Genomic DNA, 26,242 nt, shown 5'->3' with positions numbered 1-26,242 from the left:
ATGACCCACTATGTATTTTCAGTCAGCTTCTACCTTGAAAATTCGTGGGTAGTGTTTTTTAAATTTCAATGCATGTTTTTGCCTACTGATCCACATCCAGATTAAGCATATGCCCGTAGGAAAATATCAATGAAAAAGGCAAGATGGCGCTGTGCTGGTCTTAAGTTATGCTGCTAACACAAAGAGAGCTCGGGCCAAGGCACTGCCTGGCACAATTCAAGTGGGCAGTAATGGTTGAGCCAGCCAACACCACATTCTCATACATTTGGCTGGCTGGGTAGGAAAGCCAGCCCACTAAATATTTTTTTTTAATAGTTTCTCTCTGGCACCATTGATATAAAGCCCTAGTTACATCGAGGAATAGATACAATGTGATTTCAGATAATTCAAGCAGCAATTTATGGCAGGTGCAGTGCCCTGGCATTGAATGCATGCGTTCTGGATGTTGTGCTTGTCTCCAGTACAGAGATCTCACCTATGGTATGAAGTTCATGTGTGTACTCCTGCACACATGCACACAGCAACCAGAAAAATATTTCAACTAAACAGCTGCTTGAAATAAACATAGTACAGTGTTCTTCAGTTCATGTTTATTTTACCGTAATACATAAAAAAATTACATAAACATAATCACTACCAATACACAACACTTTGTCCAAACCAACTACTAACTACCGAAAACCTTGAAGTTAATGCCACCTTGCCTGCATGCTGGCCTTAATCTTAATGCTTTAACCCAATGTAATTAAGGTCTTCACAATTTATTGTTTAAAACTGAAACTTACACAACAGCACAGAGCTCTAATGAAGATGAACATTGTGACAACAAACATTCACAAACACATTTGACAGTTGAACTTACAGTAGATACAAAACTGCTCAAATAGGAACATCGAGCACCATTTGTGGCTTTCAATTAAATTTGCACAACATAATGGTGGCTCCTCAGTACTTTTCACCACAAGGGGGTACATACCACACTTAGAAGACTAGCGAGAAAAAATGAACAACCTCGATATGGACAAACATAGGCCTTCCGTGGCTTCCCATTTGTCTAGAATGCTGCAATTAGGTACATAAAGCGTGTGTGATGACCTGGATGAATTTTTTTTAAACAGTTAGGCATATTCACAAAAGTACAGCATTCAGTGATGTGCAGATTGCACTCCGATGTGTTTGATGAGTTAGGATTGAATGACTGCACCAACATGGTACTCCTCTACAACAACATACCATTTGCAATCTATCTGCACTAAATGCGCATCTTAAACATAACTAACCAGGGACTGAGTTTTGTAACCATCGTTTCTTCCATTTTTATAATGGCTCACATGTCATATCATTTTCACCTTTCTTGGCGACTTGGCGTGATAGATGGAGGGCAAAGAAATTAAAGCGAGAAAAAGTAGTTACAAAATATAGTCAGAGTAGTTTCTTATCACCTAAAGCATCTCGGCTTGTTCATCTAAAGAATACATTGCACAAAACAGCATCACACATTTTACCTGTAAGACTTAAAAACGTGCAAAACTGAATGCGAGACAGTGATGTCCAATGTCCCCTTCCTTATACTACAATCCAAGACGCACACACGTGCTTGCACAAACTAAGCAACAGAATAACAGCTGCGAAAGCAGAATGTGAAAGCCATACAGTCGCACTCAAGAGCTGGCCTAATTCAGCTAAACATGTATGATCACAGTTTACACGAGCAGGCTACGGCTAACTACAATACGTAACCACTTTGCTAACAGCCAGATCCACTTGTTACTCTACTTTAGCAATGGGTAACTCTGGACGAATGACAGAAGAAAGGCAGACATTATACGTAACATTTGTTCTGCTGTACTGTATGGAAACTTCCTGCGGCAGCTCACCTGAGAGCATATTTGTGGCCATTTATATTAAAGTGCCTAGGGCTTAGAGAAGCTTTTACTTTGTAACAGCTTTATGGCTGGAGTCAACAAAGGTGTTTTTCTTTCTTGAGGTCAGCTGGCTAGATACAGCACCAGGTGAACAAAGCTTGCGAAGAGCACCAGCCTTTATTATTACAAAATTCGACTTTGAAACCAGATTACCTTCTTTGGATGGCGTGTTCCTTTTCTTTGCTGTCACATGGGCAAAGTGTCGTTTGTTTTATGCAGCCCTCCTCTCTCAAATCATTGATTCACGAGTGATTTAGCCACACATCCCAGCACTTTGGCATCTTAGAGAGAGGCGAACTGCGTTTGCAACGCATGTCTGTGAAAGGTTGACTCCTGCCAAATAACAGCTTAGGCAAATAATGGCAAGGTTGGTTTGGTACTATAGGGAAGTAGCCCTGCAAGAACATGGAAGTCGCCACTGAATGTGCATGGCTACACCCTGCGGTTTAGCGCCTTCCCAGAATTCTGAGTAGGAACAAAAAGATTTGCACAATGTCCATGTACAGCTGCAGTGCAGCAAAGATGTGCTCCTCGGGGCTCAGTTCCAACTTGCGACCACCCATGAGCATCTGGGTGTCAAAGGCCAGGAACTGCAACCAACCATCAGGGTGAATCGTCAAATTTGTCATAAATACTGGGGTTCAATGTGCCAAAACCACGATTTGATTATGAGGCACGCTGTAGTGGGGGACTCTGGTTTAATTTTGACCACCAGGGGATCTTAAACGTGACCCCAATGCCTGGGACATGGGCGTTTATGCATTTCACCTCCATCGAAATGCGGCCGCCATGGTCGAGATTTCATCCCGCGACCTCGTGCTCAGCAGCCCAACACCATAGCCGCTGCGCCACCACAGCAGGTCAATAAGCGCTTACACTTTGAGCACTATGTGTGGGGGATGTTCTTGAGTGTATGCATGTGTGGGTGTGTGCGTAAATGCGAGAGTGCAAAATTGTGCCTAATTACTTAAATATATTTGCTAAATGTTGATATCAGCAGTCAACATTTTAGATTTACTCCATTACATCCCATAAGTTCTTACATCCATGCTCATTATATAAAGATTCAACTTTATTTAGTTTCACCAATTTCAATGTGAAACAAACAAAAATAACACAATCAAGAATTTTCAGTTAAATGTACACTATAGGCAAATATTAAGTCAAGCTTAAGTGATAGATTAATGCTGAAGAACGTCTAAGGCATCAATATTATAGCACAGAGCTTTACTAATCGAGAAATTGAGGTAAATGCAGGACACGATTAGAGGCTCCCCCAGGGACATTGAAGCACTACAATGACGAAGGCACTCCTCATTATATTTTTATTTCACTACTACTCAACCACTCATAAAAAAAAAGAAGAAAGATCATTGTATTGCATTACAAGACGAAAGAAAATCCTACTTGTCCAGTTCAATTTTATTACAAGAAAAAAGAACTCATTGACGTTAATGCGTTCTTTTCAAGGGTAACGTCAATGAGTCAAGGATAATGTCAATGAGCACTCTGCGCCACCTGCGCTTTCATGTTTCAGTAGTTTCACTATCGCATAGTGCTGCACTGGCTTTGCTGGCTTGCGAAATTCACACAAACTGCAATTAGCAGATAATGCCACATGCATGGGATGTCGCGGGATTCCCGAACAGTCCACGCCATTTGACCAAGAGCCGCTGCAGTGGCAAATCCAATGCTCTGTCTTGGCTTGGTTTCTCTGTGCGTTTGTGTTTTGCAGAGAAAACCGTAGCACTGTTTGTCAGGCGCCGTTTTACCTACTGACGGCACTAAAGGGTGGTGATGGCGTATGCAGCATCACTCCTCGCTAGGGGGCGGGTGATTTTAATTGCACTGAAGGTATGTGGACCCTTCAGACACAATTTTCTCGTAAACCAAGTCTTTTCTTGGCACAGAACAATCACTACGAGGCTTCTGGAATGGTATTTTAACAGTCCACGTGACTTAGTATTTGCCTTTAGGGTCCTTTTAAGACTGCTTTTTAGTTGTGCGGCTCATGTACATAGATTTAGGAGCACGTTAAAGAACCCCGGGTGGTCAAATTTAATCTGGAGTCCCTCGCTATGCCGTGACTTGTAATCATATTGTAGTTTTGGCACGTAATACCCGACAATCTAATTTATATACATTTAGTTGTACAGTCAATCCTGGATATATCAACCGCGAAAGGGATCGTGAAATACAGTGTAGACCGCTTATAACGTAAGTCGCCGGAGTCGCGAATATCCGCACTATAAGTGGTACCGCACTATAACCAAAGCAACAATTTTCAAGGCCCGCACATATGCAAAACATGTGCACCGAGCCGCCACGCATATGTGACAGTCGAGGAATGCGGCTAGAACGTTTGCATTCAATTTACAGTCGAATCCCGTTAATTCGAACTAAATCACGTGGCGGCGCCTCCGACCGGCATTGCTCCGGCATCGCCATAGAGTAAAAGCTTAGGAGAGACCCCTCAATGTCGCGCGCGAAAAAAAAAAAAAAAAAAAAACACGGCGGAAATTTCACCCTCTCTCAAATCGCAACGTCGCCGATTCTGCATTGCGCCGGAACATGCGCGTACGTGCCGACGTCTCAGCCACGCTACCGTAGCCACACATAGAAAATAGCAGTGAACCCTTCTTTCTCCTTTACGCTTCCTCTACTTTCTAGTCACGTGTTGACCTTGCATGCTGCGGCTACGGCGCAGAGGGAAGCAGCGGCACTGACCCAGGCCGGCTAACAAAACTTCCCACGCTGGCAAACGCCCGCTTCCCGATAACGGCAGAAAATGAAACTTCGGGGAGCTGGTGCCGGGCCGTCTGGAGCGGCGGCGGGCGCGCACGGTGACAGTCGAAGCTACGAGGGAGGGCGAGGGGAGCCACTGAAGCGGAGGAGTTGCCGAGGCGAAATCTGCTTCCCCGCTGCCCTCCTCCCTCACATTCCACGGTCTCCGCATGCGCCCTTCGCTGTGCCATGCCGGCGCTGCCTGCTCCCTGAAGTCTCGTTTACTGCCGTTATCGTGAAGCGAGCGTTGGCCGGCGTTGGCAGTTTCGTGGCCCTCGCTTGCTATGCGGACCGTGACATTTCACGACTCGCATTCAAGATTCTGGTTTCAGCCTCACTGGCTGTTCGTTCGCACCACGTGCCCTTCTCCTCCACTTCGTCTCTCTTTCTTCCTCGAGCACTCCTTGGGGCGCCCGTTTGAGGGGAGCATTCGCCGTCTCCGCTGACTTCCGTACTCCCAGGCAGCCGCACTATAACCGGTATTTAGTTTCCCGCAACTGCACTATAAGTGATACGTGTATACATGGAGTGCTATATATATCCGGTCCTGCACTATAAGACCGTACTATATCCGGTCCTGCACTATAAGCGGTTAAGTTACGAGTGGTCTATACTGTAGTTAGATTTATCAAAAATTCAAAATCTAAAATATGGCCTATACGGCTATCTGAAGCTTATTTAAAAACTCTGCATGTCTTAGACAGTTCCCTGAGATCATGAAAAGCGGGAATTTATCAATTTGTTTATCCAAGGCTGTGTTGATAGCATAAAAGATTATTTTATTGCGATAGCAATTATATGGACACTGCAGGTTAATTTACGCCGTCGTCGTTGGCATCGCCGTGAGGCTCCGTATAAAATCCAAGTTCGATAAGATCGCGGCCACGCGCTGCGTGCTGCAGGTGTGAGCGAAAACATGCAAATGTGAGCCGAGAAAGATGGTGGCTTGTGTGGCGGTACCTTCTCGCGTGCGCAATGGTAGAATGTGGGGAGGGTGCACACCGCCCTTTCACGCGTGCAAGTGGGATGCAGGAGATGTGCACGCGCTAGGAAGCAGGCGGGGAAGGGTAATGTGCATCTCCATGTCTACTCCGGCCATGGCTGCGCATGGCGTGGCTGAGCACGGCCGCGCGCATCCTATCTTGCAGGTAATCTTTGGTGGGTTTGAAGGCTAGCTAACCTAAGATAGCTGATGGTTTTGTATGCGCTGTGTTCTAGCATGCCTAGTTCGCATTGAAGCGAGAGGCAGCACGAAGGGGAACTCGCACGCCACTGTTGCTGCTCTTCACCACACCAGAGTTCCGACAGGTAGTGTCTGTGGCCATCGAGTGAGACGTGTTCGTGTTTGCCTGTGCACGCATGATACCGTGCTTATTAATTTAGTTAGTAAGCGAATGGTTACAGCTGTTTATACAGCTGACAAATCTATTAACCTCACTGCATACAGCTGTCTAATAATTTGCTATCACCATAAATGCTTCGCCTTTCGTGCGAAACTGCAACTTCTTTTTGTACACGAATCTCACAAATAACTTGCGCTGCTGAATGGTCTTTGATATACTGTTGCAATGCTAACCCTAACAGCCCACATCACCCGGCTGCAATACCACGGCGTCCTTGTTTCACAGTTTGTTCAGGATAAAATAGAAACCAATGCAACGTGGAAGCAAACCAGCCTGTGTAGAATACGGTGTGCCGCCATTATTGGACTTGTACTGCGAATTGAGCGTGAAAGTATTTGGCTGCGTGTCCATTACAAAACATAATTTAAACGCCTGATCGTCGTACGACAACGAGTCAACCAGCCAGATGCTCTTAGATTTGAAAGTGGCTTTATGCTTGCAGAACAACCGAGTCCATCCCCACAAATGTGTACCCCTGCGAGCGCGAATGAAATGTGTTCAGCGTGAAATGTGGGCCTTCGAATTGCACAGCGATAAGAGTCTTACATGCTGCTTCCATGATAGTCTTTCTGCAAATTGTGGATGTGACGTCACATGTGGTGATTTCATTTAATCCAAAACGTAATGTAAAAATCTATTAAAGTGGGGGTTGTGTCGGATTCACTTTGGTTGCTCGCAGAACCCTAAAATGCCATTTGTGGAAACCCTTGGTCTACAAGAAAACAAACCAGGCGGTCTAGCCATCTTCAATTGGCATCCAATGCACATAGTGGAAAGATAACATGTCATCCAAGCTTTCTTGTAGAACGTACATTGCCCCAGGAAGCCTTTCACATTCTTGAAGCAGAGTGGCAATCTACTCATGCCAATAACAAACGATTGCAGTTTGCACGAGTCATTCATATTTGCAGCGAGCAAAACTTGGACAAACACCTTGCCCATTTTTCCCGCATGGCATGTATTGCCTTTCAGAGTTGATGTCTTGTTTGACAGCATCTGCCAAAACAGTGCCATTTCGTAGGCACTGTATATTTTCAACGGTGCAAGAAGTGATAGCACACCTGTTAAGAAGAGTGCACTTGCAAGGGTGCGGCAGTGTTCATTATATTGAATTTGACGGTGAATGCGAGTTTGATACACGCATGGTACAGTGGTATACTTTTGCATGCGCTTTACAAGAGGATGTTACGACTTTTCAATATAGACACTGTTTGTGGAGTAATTTGTGCTCGAGGAAGGAGATGACGCATGTTACCTCAGCGAAAACGCACGAATACGAAACCATCGCTGCTTCTGCCCTGCTACTGTGCGATCAGCTGTCGGAAATGCAACTGGGTGTTTGCTAACGTACTGTGCTCTATTCATGTTGCAAAATGAGGAGCGGTAAAGGGAAGACGTGTGCAGTAGTTGGCTGCAAAAATAGTGACTGGCTTAGGAATGGAATGAATCTGTGTGACCAAGTCCATGGACTGCTGCTACATAAGGACTGCCTGTGTTTCTGGCCCTTCAAGATGGACAGCTTATCTTGAAGATAAAAAAAAAATTCGCTCATCTGTCAGCGTTGTATCGCTAACCTCCAAAGAAAGGATGTCAATCTCGGCAAGAGTGTGTACCGCTCGTTACACAATGACAAAGGGAGCAGCGCCGCTTTCTGGCATAAGTAGAACCCCGCTGTTACGTTTTTCACGGGACCGTAAAAAAAAAAAACAAAAAACGTAAGAGCCGGGAAACGCAAGAGCCAGGAAACAGGAAAAATTGAGAAATGGGAGTAGTGTTGAACTGCACACAATATTATTTTAATTCTTACGTGCGACAAAAAGTAGTTTCGCCCGACAGCCGAAGTATCGATTGCGATGAGCTATACAAAGTAAGAATAGTAGTTTTATCGTCTGTATAAACTTGTAAACATTCGGTTATTAACTAATTAACAAACATGGTGTCAGCGCCCACAGGCAAACATGAACACATCACACTCGATGAGCGCGGACACGCGCAGTTAAGCGCCGCTGCAGAAGCGAGCGAAGTGACCTTCGTGCTGTTGTCTATCGCTTCAACCCAAACTGAGCGCCGAGAACACGCAGCACGCACAAAGCCACGAGCCGCGGACGCACCTACACTGCGTAGAATCTGCCCCCACGCAGATCGCTTTCAAGATACGGCCCGCGGGACCGCGCGCGCGCCGCCGCGCGGTATGATGCCGGAGCACAACGCTGCCCGCTACCCCCCCCCCCTCCCTCGCTCCCTCGCTGGTGCCTCGAGCGCAACGGAAGGAGGCGCACTTCCTCCCTGCTTTTCTTTCGCGCGCGAGACGCGGTCGTCGGCTCCCCTCGCACGCTTTCACTCGCACATTCAGCATACGGCCGCGCGGCTTCCCTCGCACGCTTTCACTCGCACATACAGCATACGGCGCGCGGCGACGTATGCTGTATGTGCGAGTGAAAGCGCGGCGCCGTATGCTGTATGTGCGAGTGAAAGCGTGCGAGGGGAGCCGACGACTGCGTCTCGCGCGCGAAAGAAAGCATACGGCGCGCGGCGACGGCGTTATCGCCCTTGGACTTTATACGGAACATCTATGAGCCAAAACCAATTTTAGGGCCGCAACGCGTCATAGACATCATCTTTAGATAGCAAAAGCGGATATCAAAGGCCATACTTTTGCTGGTGGAAACCGAAAATACGTAATAAATGTCGCCCCCAGCACTTTGGGCGGCCAATGCCATCGTCAAGCAACCAAGCCAAGCGACATGAAAAGTCAAAATGGCCGCTCGGGCCGGCTCGGTGTGGCAGTTCGCAACGTATGATGCGGGAACGGTCCCACAGTTGCGACGTAACAGCGGGGTTACCAATGCATTGGGTTCTATGGGAGCTGTGCCGGGACCGGCCGAAAACGACGTAACAGCCGGGAAAACGCAGCACCCGGGAACGTAACAGCGGGGTTCTACTGTAGTAAGTTTCTTGCATCATTATCTATACACATCCACCCCAACTCACAAGCAAACTTATGCTGACTCTATCGCCAACATATCAAGAATAAGTGAATGGGCGCAATCTAGAATCAATACGCCGAAACATGGGTGATGGCGACTACACCAACAGCACACAAATGTTCAAAGCTGAACCTTTCGTGCCGGTCCACAGAGCAAGCGAGTAACTAGCGATAATACGTCTTTGCTACAAGCTATTACAAAGTACAGAACACCTACGTTCCAAGTTTGTGCGCAGTAAGAAAACATCTATCGCAACTGAGCACACTCGCGAGCGATTAGGCAGAAAATAATCTGATAGTGACTGCACCAAGGAACGGCGCTGAGTCAGGAACATGACAAGCCGCTGCTTCAAAGTGTTTGCCAAATAAAGAACGATGAGAGACACACTGATCCTGATTTAATTCATAAGTGGAAAGTTTCGACAGCTTCGAATAAATTTCTAGTCCCACCAGCACTGCATATGCTGCTCGCGCCGTTTGGACAAGGCGTAATAAGCTCCGAAAGTGCTTACATGTCCTCTGAAGCTATGGTCAAACCTTTGTGTCATCCACCTAGTCACTGTCTATAATATCCACTGAAACATACGTTTCCTGAGCCGCATCGGTATCATGACATCCATTGTAAACACAAAGGCAACGGAGGCAGCTGACACAAGCAATGGATGCGTCACCACGCGATCAGCGGCGCCCACAGGATTGCCGTGAAATATGGACAATAAGTATATTTGTCTGGGTTTGATATATCCAAGATCGACAATATTGGCATCACAGGTGGCAAATGCAAAGCCAGGTGCAGCTGAATTTACTCATCCAGAAACCTAACGCAAAACCATTTGGTTATCAATAATGTCTCAGTTAATCTAAGCTTGCAAGATTGAATGCAGAAATTGTCAAATGCTCCTTAGCTATTTGACTTGGAAGTGCTCCTGGGTGAAATAATTTACGATAGAGAAAAAAAGAATGATAAATGAACAAAGTATCAGTTTCACCAAAAAGGCAAAGCATCGATTGCTATAGCAAACTAGTGGACAGCTATACAAATAAGGATAGTAGTTTTATCGGTCGTATAAACTTCGAAACATAGGCATACTAATTAAATTAACAAGAACGGTGTCATGCGCACACAAGCAAACATGAACGCATCTTGATGACTGCGGAAACTCGCTGTCAAAACGCTGTAGTAAGTGCAGCAGCAGCAGCTAGTGAATTGACCTTCGTCCCGTCGCTCACATCAATGCGAACTAAGCTGTGAACACACAGCGCAGGGAGCAAGGACCCTACCCCCGCCACAGATGTCTTTCAAGATACAGCTGCCTGGGCGGAAGCGCCCTCCCCCTTCCCTACCCACCCCCCAGAGCCTTGCGGCCCGGTGGGCGCTTGGTTGGCACGGATTAAAACCCCCCCCTCTAGAGCGTTGCGCGCGACTGGAAGACGGCGCACTTCCTTTCCACTTCTCGCCCTTGTGTGCACGAGATTGAGCCGCGATCGCCGGCTCGCCCTCGCATGCTTTGACTTGCACATGGAGTATACGGGGCGCGGCGATAATTTGATCACCTGTAGACTTTATATGGAACCTCACGGCGACGGCATAAATGTGCCTGGAGTGTCCATGTAGTTGCTATGGCAATAAGACATTTTGTTAACCCCTTAACTGCAAATGATGACGTAACTCGTCATCACAACTGCATCCTCTGATGCCAATGCACGAGTTAACTTGTCACAAGCTGTCCACAATTTTTCTACATTTGCATATGTGAAGTCTCTTGTAATTTTGACAAATAAGTAATACACAATGACATGTGCTATAGTTCTTCAACAAGACCAGTAAAGATACAATAAGCATTCCTGGTATCATATCATTTAGAAAAAAATGGCGCAAAATATGCAGCTCTAAAGAAAATTCCAATCTTTTAAAAGTTTTTTTTCTATATTTGTCACGATAGTTAAGGGGCTAAACAATTTGAAATTTGGTGTGCCGCTATATAGAGGAGAAATGTTTGTTTCTGGAGATGGCAGCAATTGTTCAAGGCAAGGTTTTGTGAACAGGCCTGGAACACTGCTCGGCCTTTTACAATATGCCTGCTTCAGTGCCTAAATGTGACGCACATGTTCAGAATAGTACTCACAGCCATGAAGAGGACCGCCCCAAGAACAGAATACACCGTGTTCATAATCTGGAACAGAACAAGAACATTTTGTATGCCTTTACCATTCCATTCTAATTGTCTTTTGAGTTCACTTGAAACGTCTTTCTCTACAAAGCTTTCAAAGAGATAAATGATTAGTGTGTACAGGGTCATCCAATATGAACGGGAACACCGAATTAGTGTTCAAGAGCTGGTAATTTTCAGTGTCTTGTAATGAGGAAAAGTTCCATGAGCAGGATACTTCAATAGGAGAACAACATAACTAACAGCAGCGAGTGAGGTTCTGACTTGCACATTTGCAGGAATTCGGGTTCGAACACAGATGAGGTGTTCCCTTTCATATTGGACAAGGTTGTAAGTGTGTACTTAAATTAATGTGTTCAGTTTCTAGTAGGGGTGTGCGAATATTCGATTTCGAATAGAACAGAGAACGGTCAAATAATTCGATTCGCGAATATAATATCCAGTATTTGATTACTCGAATGTTCGGTTTTTCGAATATTCCTTATGTTCCATGAATGACTGGGCCGTGGTCGGTGCCTTTACGAGCGCAACGTTCCCATGGTGTGCAATCTCTATCGGTACAAGCTCCGACCAGGTCGACCAGACCGCTTTTCCCCCCCTTTTGTCCATTGCGCGGATTGGCTTTAACGAGCTGACAATAACTTACAGAAACCACTTGCCATAAAGATGACGAAAAAAAAAAAAAAAAACTCCTATTTCCTGTAATAAAACTGGAAAGCAAAACTTTCTGAGCAATAGAAGATTGCCTTTAAGTACAGGATGGCCAACTATTAAACTGAAAGCCCCATTGGTATTTAGAATGGCTTTGCTATCTGTTCAGCTTCAGAGGGAAAGAAAGCATCTGATTCTATTTAACAGACATTCTACCAATAAGAAATATTTTCCAGATCTTCATATACAAGCGTAGTTGTTATCTGTGCTAGAATACTAACTTGGTGTTCCATCTGAATAAGAGTAGAGCATGATACACATCTTGATTCCTAGGTACCTATGTTACTGACAGCTGGCAAAATTTTTGTTACGTAATGTCAGGGTCCTCCCAAACATGTGCAGCACTGCTTTCTCTTGCCAAAAATTTGTAAGCATTACACTTTGTGATAAGTTTTCTGATATTTGATTAGATATTAGCCTTTTTTTCTTGATTGGAATTGATGTTCGATTCGAAATCTACTATTCGATATTCGCACACCGCTAGTTTCTAGACATAAATGTAGTGAGCCTGCTGCTGTCCATGCACACATATATAACACACATTTAGCTGGATTACACTTCCAACAGCGAATATATCATCTTTAGTTGTGTGAAAGAGTTGGCCAGCTACAAAATTCCATCAAAAACTTTTATGCCATAAACTTCTGCAAGAACTCTAGTGGATGCTAGTAGCTTGCAGACTACTTGAATTTGGTTTACACTGCGCATGAAAATAAAGGAATATTCAATCCGGAATGTTTTTTCCAGGCCTTACGTATGGAAGATAGGAAGCTACTCAACATAGTAAAATCTGCACTGTTGCAGCAATGACAACATTCCTGTCATTTGAGCAGGAGGGCAATTAGGAGGGGCAAATTTAGCCTTCATTTACAGCTTTCTCTGTTCACAAGGTATATTTAGGAAGGGGGGGGGGGGGTCAAGCTTACCAAAAGGGGTAACACACCAGCCTTGCCTATTTCAATGTTTCCCGTAGCTACAACATATGCTAGCAAAATTTCTTTCATAAGTACAACAGGCATAACGTGTAATGTGCATGCACTGTCACCTACCCGGTTGTAGGTGAAGATTGTGAGGATGCCAAAGAGAAACAGCGCCCAAACAGCAATGAACAGGAAGCCAGCACAGCTGGTGAAGTCAAACTGAGGAGAGAGAGCAAAACGAAATAATAAATGAGAGCATCAGCTGTGGCAGCACAACAGAAATGCTGCCATTTTTACAAGAATTAAAATTGCAAATAAAAATGGCACGGACTAATGGGGACAAGACACAGATAGAACACTGTGCCCATCTCTCTTCCTTGTCTCATCAATGTCTGCACAGTTTTTGTTCTAAATACCACGTGCGAACTAGCCTAACGGCAAACTATTGAAAGGTGACTTCAGCTGGTAACAATAACTAGGCTGCCAACCTTAAACCCTTACGTGAGATAACCTATGAAACTTCTAAAAGCAGCCTAAGTGAAAATTTTCAACTACCGTATAATTCTGAGCAAGCGCCCCCCCTCAAGCAAGTCGAAACTACCGGCAAAGTTAAGGGAGCGCTATCCTGGAATGGCACCAACATTCAAGAAGGCGACGACAAAATTATCCTGCCAGAAAAAAAAAAAGAAAAAAGCGCATTGGGAATGGAATTAAAATTTAATTTAACATGAACCTTATTAAGCCAAAGATTTGCTATTGCTGTTTATCACTCTGAAATTCATTGAAAGAACTGCAGAAATAGTGCATCGTCGCCGCAACCGGCGACACAAACATTAGTTATGCAGCTTCTCTTCCAATCAAAACGATGTCCACTAGAGTAAAGCGACGCGTAATGTTCACTTTATTAAAAACCATGTCCACGGTCAAACGTTTAGTGTTAATAAGAGTTCCGATTCAAGTCAAGCTCAACTGCAGTGGATAGCTACTGACGGCGAACAGCAAACCGCGGCTCAACCATGCTCGCATTGCAGCTGGCAGTGCCGCAAATATCAGCATGTTTTCTTCATCGTGTGAAATTATTGCGAGGAGAAGGTAAAGCGGCAACAACGGTAACAAAACATTGCTGCTTGGGAGCATCGGCGGTTCATTTTGAAGCGCCGTCTACTAAAGATTCGAAGTGAACCAGAAAAGGCCTAGCGATGATATCGATGGCGAGTGATCAGGAGTGGTGAAGCTGCCAGCAACGCCAGATTGTCGCCGCAACCACTCCTCTGTCGCCGAGAGGTCACGTCGCTGTGCTGCAGGGACATCCTCTGTACTGTGGGACAGGCAGATCTCGCCATCGGCCGGCGGTGCGGGGCGCCGAGTGCAACTATGATTGGATGAAACGGCGTATCGGGGCAAACCGGTGCAGCCGATACGATTCACCGAATTTGCCATTATTTTCGTAGATTGGATGTGGCAGGCCAGTGTTGACTGGGCGCAGAGCGGGGGAGGGGCGCTTTCCCGGAACGGCGCGGAAATTTGAAATTAGCAGTGAAGTTAGAGGGGGGGGGGGGGGGATTTTGCACAGGTGGGGGCGCTTGCCTGGAATTTTGTGGTAGTGTTTAAATTGGCAACAGTCTACCGCATTTTCCGGTGTATAAGACGCGGTTTTCTTCTAAATTTTTTGTCGGTGCGTCTTAGGTACCTTTGTACCTTTTGTTTCCGGAAAAACTGCCGCCAAAATCGGATTCGATGTTATGGCCACGCAAAGTGCGCTGGTTGACTTAATTGCTACGGGTTCTGTGCGCACTATCGAGGTAGTGGGTTTTTCTCGTTATCGAGTTGCCGGGCGCCATGCGAGAAGGACGGAGCAGCAACGCAAGCGGCGGCAGGCCGACCGCGAGTTGACCGACCCCAAAGGCGTCCCATCTGAAGATCGCTGTCAAGATACAGCGCGCGCCGCTGCGCAAACTACGCAGTTGCTACCAGAGTATAAGCCACCTCCCCTCCCTCACGTGCTGCCTTCCCGCTTTCCTCCCTTGTGCGCGATTTGGCTCACCGTCGCACGCTTTCAATCGCACAGACAGTAGCGGTGACAATGTTATCACTGTTGGGCTTTATACAGAACATCACGGCAACCACAACGGCAGAAATACACCTGGAGTGTCTGTACCATTGCTATTGCAATTACATAGCAAATATATGGCACCCATATGCTTGCGCGTGACCCACTTTCACGGAGTTAAACGTCACCGCTATTTTTTTTTAGTCGCTTACCGAATGAACAGGTGCGTCTTATACACCGATGCGACTTGTATACGTTTTTTTTTTCCCGGAAAAACTGCCATTTTGAGGGGGGTGCGTCTTATACAAAGATGCGACTTACAGACCGGAAAATAGGGTAAATGGTTTATGAAACACATTTCAAGTTGAAATTAGTTGCAGTTCCAAATGGTCCCAACAGAGTCCGATTTACTGGTTCCAGCGGCAAAGTGAACTAGCCACAAGTTGGGAGTATCCTGCCACGATTTATTGTTGCTTCTATTCATACACCTGTGAAAGCTTACTTGAAAAGTTTTTTTTACACAGCAGAGCTTTAATGTGGCACTGAAATAACAGAAGCAGATCACCTTGTCCCAATCCACGTTTTTGCTCTGTCTCACACCTAAGATGAACCAACTAGCCTAATGTCGCACCCTTTTACAGAACACCATCCCTGTTTGCATATGCAAGCTATTACGTTAATTGGCTCATAGTCTGGTTAGAGTAGTTCTACTTGTTTTAACATGCTGTCATTTCAGGTTAGATATAGGGTTTGGATTTAGGGTTCATGGTTCAGGGAACATCACTTTGACTGACTTGTCTTAAATGCAATGGGCATAACTCGCAATACTATACGACACGTGCTGGTCTGCGGTCAGAAGCTGGCACAGCAATGAAAATTAATGAATTAATTTAATTATGGGGTTTTACGTGCCAAAACCACGATCTGATTATGAGGCACGCTGTAGTGGGGGACTCTGAAAATTTTGACCTACTGAGGTTTTTTAACGTGTACCGAAATCTAAGTACACGGGTGTTTCCGCATTTACAGCAAAGAAAATGCAACCTGCCTTTGTATGGCAGGAGAAGACAGAGACAGCCAGGCAACAAGCTGCACAGATTCCGGCAGCCATGAGCACAGTGTCAGTATCGTGGAAACTGGAAAGAAACAAGCTTTAGCGTGAACACAAAGCTTCCTGGCATAGGGTGCTTTTCATATTTTCAGTGCAATGACTGCGATGCTGTACTCAGGGAAGAAAGAAAGGGGGAGAGAAAAAAAAAGACTATTTGCGGATCTGCTAGCGAGGTGGCATTGGTTGTAGGGCTTTTTTTGAAATCTTTATTATAACATAAGAGGTTATGTAACTTGCCTGCCAATGTGCATTTAAACTGCCACAGATCAGCACAACTAACCTAATACCAGATTATTTCTACTGGCCTTAGTAACCGCATGCACTCTCACTCTCTCACATGCACTCACACAGTTTGCACAAAGCTAATTTCAAATTTGGAGCCACTTGTTTCCAAAATCAGCCCATTAGCCAAATGAGCTGCAACATCACTGCACCTTAGTGCACAAACAAGCTAGAAATACGTATGATATACAAAAGTAATGATGAAGGCACTGAGTGCTAATGCAGCACACCAAAGAAAAAGATGTGGCTGTGACATTGCTGAGTGTGGCTGCTTATGGCATATACATGTTACAAATGCCTTTGCTAAAAAGCACTTGATGCTTTAGACCTACTCTTAATGACTTTACTGGTTAGAATAGTGTGCCTGTGCGAGATTAGCATCAACACTTCAGATCCATGCTACAGGCAGTGGCTTGGCCATTTGCACATAAACAAAACGATTGTACAGTGCAATGCAAAATGCAACCAGTTACACTTTGTAAACTACCTAACTACACACACTATGCCCCTGTAATAGCGAAGTGACCAAAGTGAAGGTCCCAAATATGAATGTCATTGACAGTCAAAGTAGTAAGGGCCACAACAAAGGATGTGCTGCAGTATCCTGCAATTATGATGCTAATTATCTTAGCCCATAAATCCTACACTGCATCTACTTATTTGCAGCCATTCTTACCAAATACAATCACACAGATTAACAGCTTTCCAAGTTCGTACCTCGATATCACGCCAACCATATAGGACATCACCAGTGTCTGCAAGAAAAGTGTTGTCATCAGTGATGATTAAAGTGATTGGACTACATTGCTATAACTACAGAAATAGCGGCAAAATACAGAAGGAAAAGTCCTAGCAGCAATTAAAAAAATTTATAGTAAAACCAGGCAAAGTGGTTGAGTAATTTTTCGCAAGCACATATAGCGCTTGCGTAAGTATTTTTGCTTAGGTGCACGTTGGCTTCACCCATTGAGAGTGAATTCAACTAACACTTCCGCAATTTGGATGAGTTCGTCTATGCAATGTAACCAATAACTTTTCCAGATTACTACATATGAACTACTAGTCATTAAAGCACAAAAAATAGAACACACATGCTGAAGTACACCACATGAGCACTCTAACGGCAGTAATTATTATGCTTAACTAGCCTGACAATGTTGTTCCACAATGAGTACAGCTTGTAAAATGTGCATTATTAGTTTGATGCATTGTAACAGGTTATAGCACATTATTGTGAGAATAGAATTCCGAAGGAAATTCTAGCTAGCAGCAGAATTTGAAGCAGCTGTGCTCTGAAACTAAAAATTGAGCCCAAAAATGAAACTGTAGTACTGAATCTATATACTGGATGGTGTTTCTTGTGGTCAGTGCTAAAGTAAATGGTTGGCAGTGTGTCGAAAAGTGACCAACTATTTTCGACAGCATGGTAAGAAAAGAGTTGAGCAGTGCTGTAGTCAAATTTTTTGGCAAACAAATTCAACATCATAAAGTTCATTGAAGGTATCTAACCAAAGATCTGTAGCAGCTATTTGCTATCAGGACACTCCTACCTATAGCCATGTTTTCGAGAAATGGTATTGCTTTAAATGTTTAATGTTTAATAGGCCAAGGTGCCTGAGGCAACACAGGTAAATGAGATCTCAAAAAGCTCTGGTGCTTCTCTGACTGGCAGCTAAATTTTGATGCTTGTAAAGTGTTCTGCGAGTCTTTGAACAAGTAAAAAAAATTCCTGGAAATATCACTGTTTCAAAAGTAACTGCACCGACTCACAAATGCAAGCATGCATGCATAAACAACTTATGGACCACATTAAATTGCTGAAGGCACTCACAAAGACAAACAGCAGGATCATATTTGTAGGGTACGTTCGCCTGAAAAATTAAAATACACAGATGTCACTACACTGCCCGTAAACGTTATGAACTGCACTACCAAACAAGGAGGCTTACCTCAGACTTTCACAGCAGACCAGAGCTATGTAGATGACAATAAACGAGACACTGAAGTGAAATGATACAAAGAAATACATTAAAATAAACTACAAGCACCAGCATTATCAGCTGGTCACTGGTACACTAGGTATCAATGCTTTACATGAACTTTCACATAAGACAACATAAGACCCAGAACTTACTAGGCAGCAATGTAAGCTCCGAAATTCTGCTGTACGAATAATTTCACATGTGGCCTGCAAGGATAAAAGAGAAATGTGAAAGAATTAGATTTTTTGCAAGTTGTGTTGAAATCCGAGACACCAAGATGTAAAGAGAACAGACGCTGGTGCTTACTCATATATGAACAAAGCCACGAAACCAAATGTGATGGCGAGCTGGACCATGAGGATAGCATAGACCTGAAAACAAGCACAGAGATTTTTTTCTTATAACTAGGTATAAAAAATCATGCAGATCCCATGCAGTGTGGGAACTGCTGTAAGCAACAATTTCACGAGCCGCGCATCACGATAAGAGATGCACAGCGGATTCCGACAATTTTTGCAACCATCATCAGCCGCAGCGGTCGACCTTGCAAAAACATGACACAGTGCCACCACTGACCGCAGTACCTAAACCTTTGGACATCACAAAGAAAACGTAAATAAACATGGCCTCCAAACTGCAGCCAGTTTTGTCCCACTGATATTGTAGACCTGGGGGTTCAGCAAATACGGTTGCGAACGAATGACAGTGTGGCTACAGGGGTTGCTTTTTCAGGCATAAAAAAAACTTTCATTGTTGGCTAGCAGAGCACGCACTCTCCCTTTTATAATTAAATTGTTGCAATGTCAGGAAACTCACGTGCCAAGCATCTCAAAGTGCCACCTTACATGCAGAAAGCTAGTAAGAATGTAATTCTTTTTAAACATGCACCTGTGCCCTGGTGGGTAAAGAATCGAGCTGCTGTGCTGGGGGTATTATAAATTTAAGTAAATGAGAAGCCTTTATTATCATGCACTAATCTATATGTAGGTCTGCATGCTTTAAGCCCAAATCGCGTGAAAGCGATTTTGTGCGCGACGGCAACGAGTGACGAAACGGGCCGTCGCGCGAACAGATCGATCGTTCTTGTTGCTCGATCGCTCAGTTCTGTAAATCTAGAAATCGTTGCTCGTCGCATGGAAGTGCTACGAGCGACTAGCCAGTAGCACGAAGCCGGTGTACATCAGTCGAGTACTACTGATTGTCACACGGAATGTGCAACGATAACGACCTAGTGCAAGACCTTTAGAAATATTTATGCTGCTCTTTACAGTAAAACACATCAACTTAAGTTAATAAAGCACGCGTCACGCCAGTTTCGGTGCATATTTGCTGTCCTCATACCGGCAACACCGGGGAGACGTCGCTCTAAGTCGTCGCTCGCATGTGGTACGACTTGTAGGCGACGAGCAAACGCGACAGCCATCTCCATCACGTCGCTTTTTCAACCAGTTTCGAGATATTAATTTTCAAAGTCTCCGACGAAATGCATTGGTGTTCCAGTTACTTTTGGGCTTTAATGCATAAAACAGCGTTTTCCTCAAAAAAAGTTAACTGGAACGCCCATGCACTTCGTCGGACCCCACCTTGAGAATTAATATCTTGAAACTGGTTCAGTCCTGAGACTTCGTTCCAAGTAGATACAACTTGCGAACTCAGCGGCTATAATTCGTAGATTGAAAGATGTGCCGTAAAATAATTTAAATGTTAATTATAGTAATTATGTTAATTATTCAATTAGGCTTTTTGATTTCTTGTGGAAGCAATGGCCGCCTCATCGAGTAGTTTAGATCAAGGATTATAATTGTGCTATCTGCCACAGGCAATTTTTAAAAATTTGGTGCAGCTAAAATGAAACACCCTGTATATCCTGGATGGCACACCAATGAAGAAAACCCGAGGGTAGTGCCAAAAAAGCTTCGCTTTGGAAACAATCGGGGAAACACATGGCCATTCCTTTTGAATATGGCCATTCCTTTTGAATATTGCTACACACATTGGACAAAAAACGCGACAAGAAACTTGAGCTCAAAACCGAGATAGAATAAGTGAAGCCTCCAGCACCTACCTTTCGAATAAAGACACGCCTGATCTCTTTGTTAGAGAAGCCATTCCAGGATTCAAGCGTTGGTGTGGTGTCTCTTTCCATAGTGGCAACAGGTGTACTCATCTCTGAAACAACACGTGCAAAGGAACAAACTGCACAATAGGGCTAACGCGGAACAGAGGTTGCCAATAAGAAAGGCTAACACACAATCTACATTGAAGCAATGAATACTGCAGAAATGGGAGTTGGGACACCACTTGCTGATGTGTGCTTAGTTGAGTAGCCCTCATTTTCAAGAAAGTATGACGTGGTGTATTTTCATTTCACTGCAAGAAACAAAGAAATTGAATTGCCTGTAATGCAAATTAGGCATAGTTTTTCATATTGATACACACTATACGCACACCTTCTTTTCCAGAAAAATTCAGTGAAATATGACACACGGGTGGTAGAATCCAGTATTAATCCAAAACTGCAATAAGTGGTGACCATACGCCACCCGCCAATCTCGAATACTGTCTGCCATGGTCTGCAAAGAGTTTTAAGAAATATGGAATCTCAAGTCCCATGGATGGAACCAAAGATCACATCCTCTGGGCAATTGATAGTGATAATGAGGCCGATGAGTGATGGCCAGTCCACTAGTCGCTTGGATGCAATAAATTTTCTTTTTTCCGTACTATGAAAATTTGGTGAGGGAAAAATTGGGGATTTTACATTTAGCCTTTCTTGAAATATGAAAATTGGTGCGCATTACAATCGAGGACCTTGCATTTTCCATTTCTGGCTGTGAAAAATTGTCTGCGCATTACAATCGAGAATGGACTAAATATGGTAACGAAACATTTGGCTGGTTCTTACTACTCTCTGACTCGGTTTACAGCAATGGGGAGCCCTCTTGATATTGGAGCTAGACAGAGTCTGCCCGTGCAAAACGTTCAGCATCGGAGGAGTGACACAACCAGAATTCTGTCTTATCTAGGTCGCGCTCTGAGCTCGGAGGCGAAAGTGCCTTTGAGCACTCAGAGCTGGTGTGCGGAGCACTAAATTAACCAGACAAACCAGCTCGTAGTGATAGCTTTTGACTTGGCGAATGTAAAGCGTGCTGCCAGATTGCTTCAAAGTGACTAGTTGAATGTACCATAAAGACTCTTGTATGTGCTGCACTTCTTTTTCACAATTTTTATGAGGCTCTGCCATTACACAGGACCGACCCTTTGGGTCAAAATGGCTGCGGCGCAGCCGGCGACTTGTGCAGACCCTGGATCCCCAGATGTACAGAGGGGTCCACTATTAAAGGGAACACCGGAGCGCGTGGTGTCTGCTCTGCGCCACCGCCGGTCGATGGCCGCAACTAGTGTCGCGCAGGCGCAGTGAGCGCTGTGGGCGGTGCTCTTTCGTCGTCTGCTCTGCTGTGCTTCGGATCGTCGCGAAGCAAGCAGCTTGCGTAATTTGTAGTTTTTTTTTTTTTTTATTGCGATAAAGACTTGCCGTTAAGGCATAATTCTTTATATGTATGTGTATTATATGTGTGCTGTGAGGCCTGTGTTGTGTATAAATTGAAGCAGTGTTTTGTGGAATCTGTTATCGTGTATCCAGCGGTCATAGCTAATTGTAATTTGTATTTGAACGCCGCCGCATTCCTCCCAGCTGAAAGCAAAGTGACTGAATTGATGTATAATCAGATAAATGCCCTAAACATCAGCAACAGCGACCGTGCCGTCTTTTCTTCGCCGGCTCATCGCATAAATATTTGCCCGCTTCAAAAAATTTTTACTGCGCATGTCGATTCCAATGATTTAACAATAACTCGTCTGATTGCTCTTTATAAATTAGTATGCTCGTTAAAGGCGCTTGTGGATTCTTTGTGCAGCCTACGCACTGCAGCAACTCCATTATGCAGTAGTAAAATGACATGGACACTACACACGGAGATGTATTCTCTTATATAGCTGTGCCACCAAGAGACGTCCGTAAAAAGAAAAATATGTTTGTCTTGTAAGTTGAAATGGCGAAAATACTTGCGTGTAAATATTTTCCCTCGACTCATTCTCTTTCATCTTTGCAACGGCTGGCTATCAGTGTGTGACCATGCACTCACCGGCCAACATTAGAAAGGCGTCATCGGCTTGCTTCGCTACTATCCGAAGCGCGGCAGCAGACGGTAGCAAACGACAAAAGAGCACCACCCACAGTGCTCACTGCGCCTGCGCAAAACTTGTTGCAGCCGCCAGCCGGTGGTGGCGTCCAGCAGATGCCACGCGCTCCAGTGTTCCCTTTAACAGTGGACCCCTCTGTACAATTGCATCAGAGCAGAGGTCAACGTGCAGCTCTCGCCATCTAGTAGAGGTTCGTGGAAGTACGCAGCGCATGAAAATTTGCCAATGCATGCGCAGCATCGGGGCACCAAATGCGCTTGCTTCTCCGTCGGAAAAATTTTAAAACAAATTTTGGGCTGCCAAGTTGGGGGTGCGGCCCTTACACGAGTCTATACGGTACCATAAGAGACAAATCCAGGCTGTGACACCAGCAAATAGCAGAACTTGTTTGAATACTAAAAGCACATTTTTATTATTGATAAGGCAAAGATTACCAAATGTAATATGATAATGTGTATCATTACTTTTCAAAACCCATTTGATTTTATGTAGCTAATGCGAGTTTTGCTTTATGCATCTGTGCTACAGTTGTTACATAGGTCTGCGGGTAAAGTTGGATTCACACAATGGATGCCAATCGCGGACAAGTCAGTCACGTGACATATGACGTACATCGAATCAATTCAGCAGCAAGCATTTACATGACAGTGGAGAAAAACAGAGGGCAATTCGTAATATTTACCCCTACTTTCGCTTTTCAATGCACGGACGACAACTCAAACGCGTCGGAATACTCTGCACGTTCAATCATGGCTATTGAGTTGGCAGTGCGAGCAACACATTTGTTGCGTGTGCGTTTATATTCAATAAGCGACTTGTACTGGATTTAAGACTATTTTTGCCAGGTTGTTCACTATCAGTAACTTGACATTTCTTGCCGTAAATTCCTATGGTGATTGGGCTTTTGGGCATATCATGAATTGTTTCCCAGGTGCCGAGTGAGCACAGCAGCATGATCCTCGGGTCACTACTTTGTAACCACTCCCGCCTTTAATGGTTACATACAGTCAGTGTACTACAACAAAGCTATTGGTAATGACCCATTCAACTATGATTGCTTCAACTGTGGCTTCAATCAGTTTAGCTTCCCTTGACACAATGCACGACAGATGCCCTGGAGTTGGTGCCTCACTTGGAATATATGGTGCTTATGCTGAAAACATACCTGATGATGGCTTCCCAAAGTATGCTTGTCCTGGCCCTGGATATGGAGGCGGTGAAGTTGGAAACTGATCATGTGGAGCAAATCCAATGTAGGGTTGCTGTTGCTGTGGCCGAGTTCCAGGTTGCGGTGGAGGCATTGGCATATATCCAGCATTTTGAATTCCGGGTTGTGGCACAGGCGTTGGCATAAATCCAGGATTCACTGGGTACGATGGGCCGGAAGGAGCACTCGGATTTGCTGGTTGCATAATGGGTGCATGGGGAAGCGGGATTGCATTAGGTTGAAGAAACAGCGGCGGCTGTTGAGAGCCAGACATGGTGTCTGCAACAAAGTGGGGTAAGGCAGATTTACAATAATGTCCAACCGAAGTCGCGTTCGTGGAAATGTAGCTCACAATCGTCCTAACAAAGAAACAGAACGCTTTGAAATGAAAGCGCCGTGCACATGCACACACCTAATATCGAAACTATACCTGACACTACAGCGAAACTGAACGCTATTTTAACATTGGAGTTCCGTAGTTTTGTATTGAAGTAGGCTGGGGTAAAGGGTGATATGAGGCAGAAGGTCAGATACCGATCACTCTTTCGAGGCCCGATCCCGATAAGTATAACATTTAAATTTCGTATACTTTTAGGTTATTTTGAATCTAGCATATACGGCTACCAGAATAGCTCGTCAAATACTCCGGCTCGACTGCACGTAGTACTTTCGTTCCCGTGCAATGGCACATATGCCTTAAGACGCGACATAAATAACAAGGTTATTTGTACAAGGCCTGTCAATCACTCTGATAGACATGTTACGCGTTGCCCTGAGCGACAGAGGGAAAGTTGCGAGCCCCAGAACCAAGCCTACTCACTCTTAATTTACGCAGGTGTTCGCCAGTACGACGGAAGCATGAAATGAATCCCACACGGGCGTAAACAGTTCCGTTTTGATGATCGGCAATGGCGGCTCCCGCGCTCTGTGTCCTCTTCGCTATTTCGCAAGCGATAGCAACACACAAGCAATACAAGCGGCTACTTTCTCAGACGCTTGCGTTAGCTCGTGCCAACGTCGGCTCGTGCGCGACTGCAGCGTCGAGGGTTGCAGTGGCGAAAGGCGCGCGCGGTCGATCAGCAGTGCACGTACAGAGTTGCCAGCAATAAAACCACCGTATTTAGAAATGCCAACACTCAAACTACTTCTAGCCACCGTACTCAAACCGGCTCGGACCTTTGCAAAGCGGTGCCGTTTGGACTCTGCTGTTCAGAACACACAGTTTGCTGGCTTGTTGGCATGGAGGAAGGAAAAAAAAAAACTTATGACGCTCTTACCCTCAGAACGAAGCTAACGCTGTAAATATGAAGAGAAGTGAAATCAGAACTACATCGTTAAAGGAAATGTTTTTATTAATCATATCCAACACTTGAACCGATTAGACGATTTTAAAGAGCTTACTTTGAATTTTTTGCCCGTTTTTCGTTGGCGGGTTTACGTGGCTGGCGCGTGAATTCGCGCGCGACAGTTGCGGGTTGCGGGGAGGGGCGGGAATGAGGGGAATGCGATGGAGGAGGGAGGTGGCGGTCTGATGTTGCTCGCTCGTTCATTTGTTCGCTTGCTTGCTCGCTACATTACTTGTCAATCGTCGTCGGTGGTTTCCGCACTTAATTGTTTTTTCAAAAAGTTCATGTGCGTAGCATTTTCGCGCGTGTAGGGCAGAACTCCAACTGCAACCTGGGCCGGTATTTTGTAGCGATGCCTTTCCGATGCTAATGCATTTTCACGCTTTTCGCGCTTGGTATTTGTTATGAGTGATGGTCAGAGCGACGGTCCGCTCACGTTATCAACGGGATCAGCCGGCCGTGAGCGGTGGATGATAAGCCTAGTACAGAATAAAGCATAACGCATCGCTACAAAAATACCGGCCCTGCAACGCACAAATGTGCGTCAGATCACAGAAGAGCAGGAAACGATCGACAGGAGGAGGCTATATATCCAGTCCAGGTTTAATTTAGGCCCTGTCGGGAGATAACCATACATCATGCTACCTTGGGTGCACTGGGGAAAGGGAAAAAGATGCAATTAAGATGAGGACAGCAGGAGAGTTCACAGCGAACGCACGCACGCACGCACGCACGCACGCACACACACACACACACACACACACACACACACACACACACACACACACACACACACACACACACACACACACACACACACACACACACACACACACACACACACACACACACACACACACACACACACACACACACACACACACACACTGCACACACACACACACGTGCGCTAACGTTCGTCTCCAGTCAACGACAAGCCGTGTGGTTGTGTGCATCCACGGCCGGGCTGGAGTACGCGCGTGCACGATCGAAAAATCCGGCCGTGGTGCATCGCATCAAGAAATTCGCGAAGTACGACGCACACATGAGCCGTAGACATGATAGCTTCGGATTATAATTAATCCAAACACACGAGAAAACATAATTCTGTTAGAAGAAAACACAGACAAAGCCATTAAGAGGACAACTATTCATGTGTAA

General features: G+C 44.9%; 1 protein-coding gene across 3 annotated transcripts; it reads right to left on the bottom strand.

The window, feature by feature from the left end:
- Window positions 1–575: 575 nt before the first annotated feature.
- On the bottom strand, window positions 576–24,829 carry LOC119434350 (protein lifeguard 1). Of its 3 annotated transcripts, XM_049659456.1 has the most exons (13): window positions 23,694–23,831; window positions 20,776–20,898; window positions 20,631–20,695; window positions 20,391–20,494; window positions 18,632–18,696; window positions 18,478–18,531; window positions 18,293–18,343; window positions 18,175–18,214; window positions 17,061–17,098; window positions 15,999–16,086; window positions 13,030–13,119; window positions 11,225–11,272; window positions 576–2,515 (listed from the first exon to the last, which is right to left on the bottom strand). In XM_049659456.1, exons 4-13 carry the CDS (start codon window positions 20,490–20,492, stop codon window positions 2,372–2,374), a joined length of 720 nt encoding a protein of 239 aa, XP_049515413.1. In that variant the 5' UTR covers window positions 20,493–20,494; window positions 20,631–20,695; window positions 20,776–20,898; window positions 23,694–23,831; the 3' UTR covers window positions 576–2,371. The 3 variants fall into 3 exon arrangements, with proteins under 3 accessions (XP_049515413.1, XP_037557446.1, XP_049515414.1); XM_037701518.2 differs by lacking the exons at window positions 20,631–20,695; window positions 20,776–20,898 and adding an exon at window positions 24,556–24,829 and having other exon boundaries at window positions 23,694–24,014; XM_049659457.1 differs by having other exon boundaries at window positions 20,631–20,898.
- Between the last annotated feature and the right edge of the window lie 1,413 nt (window positions 24,830–26,242).

This window comes from Dermacentor silvarum, unplaced genomic scaffold (genome assembly GCF_013339745.2).
Source record: "Dermacentor silvarum isolate Dsil-2018 unplaced genomic scaffold, BIME_Dsil_1.4 Seq1019, whole genome shotgun sequence".
In the NCBI taxonomy this organism is placed as follows: Eukaryota; Metazoa; Arthropoda; class Arachnida; order Ixodida; family Ixodidae; genus Dermacentor; species Dermacentor silvarum.
This window is presented reverse-complemented; position numbering and strand designations above follow the sequence as displayed.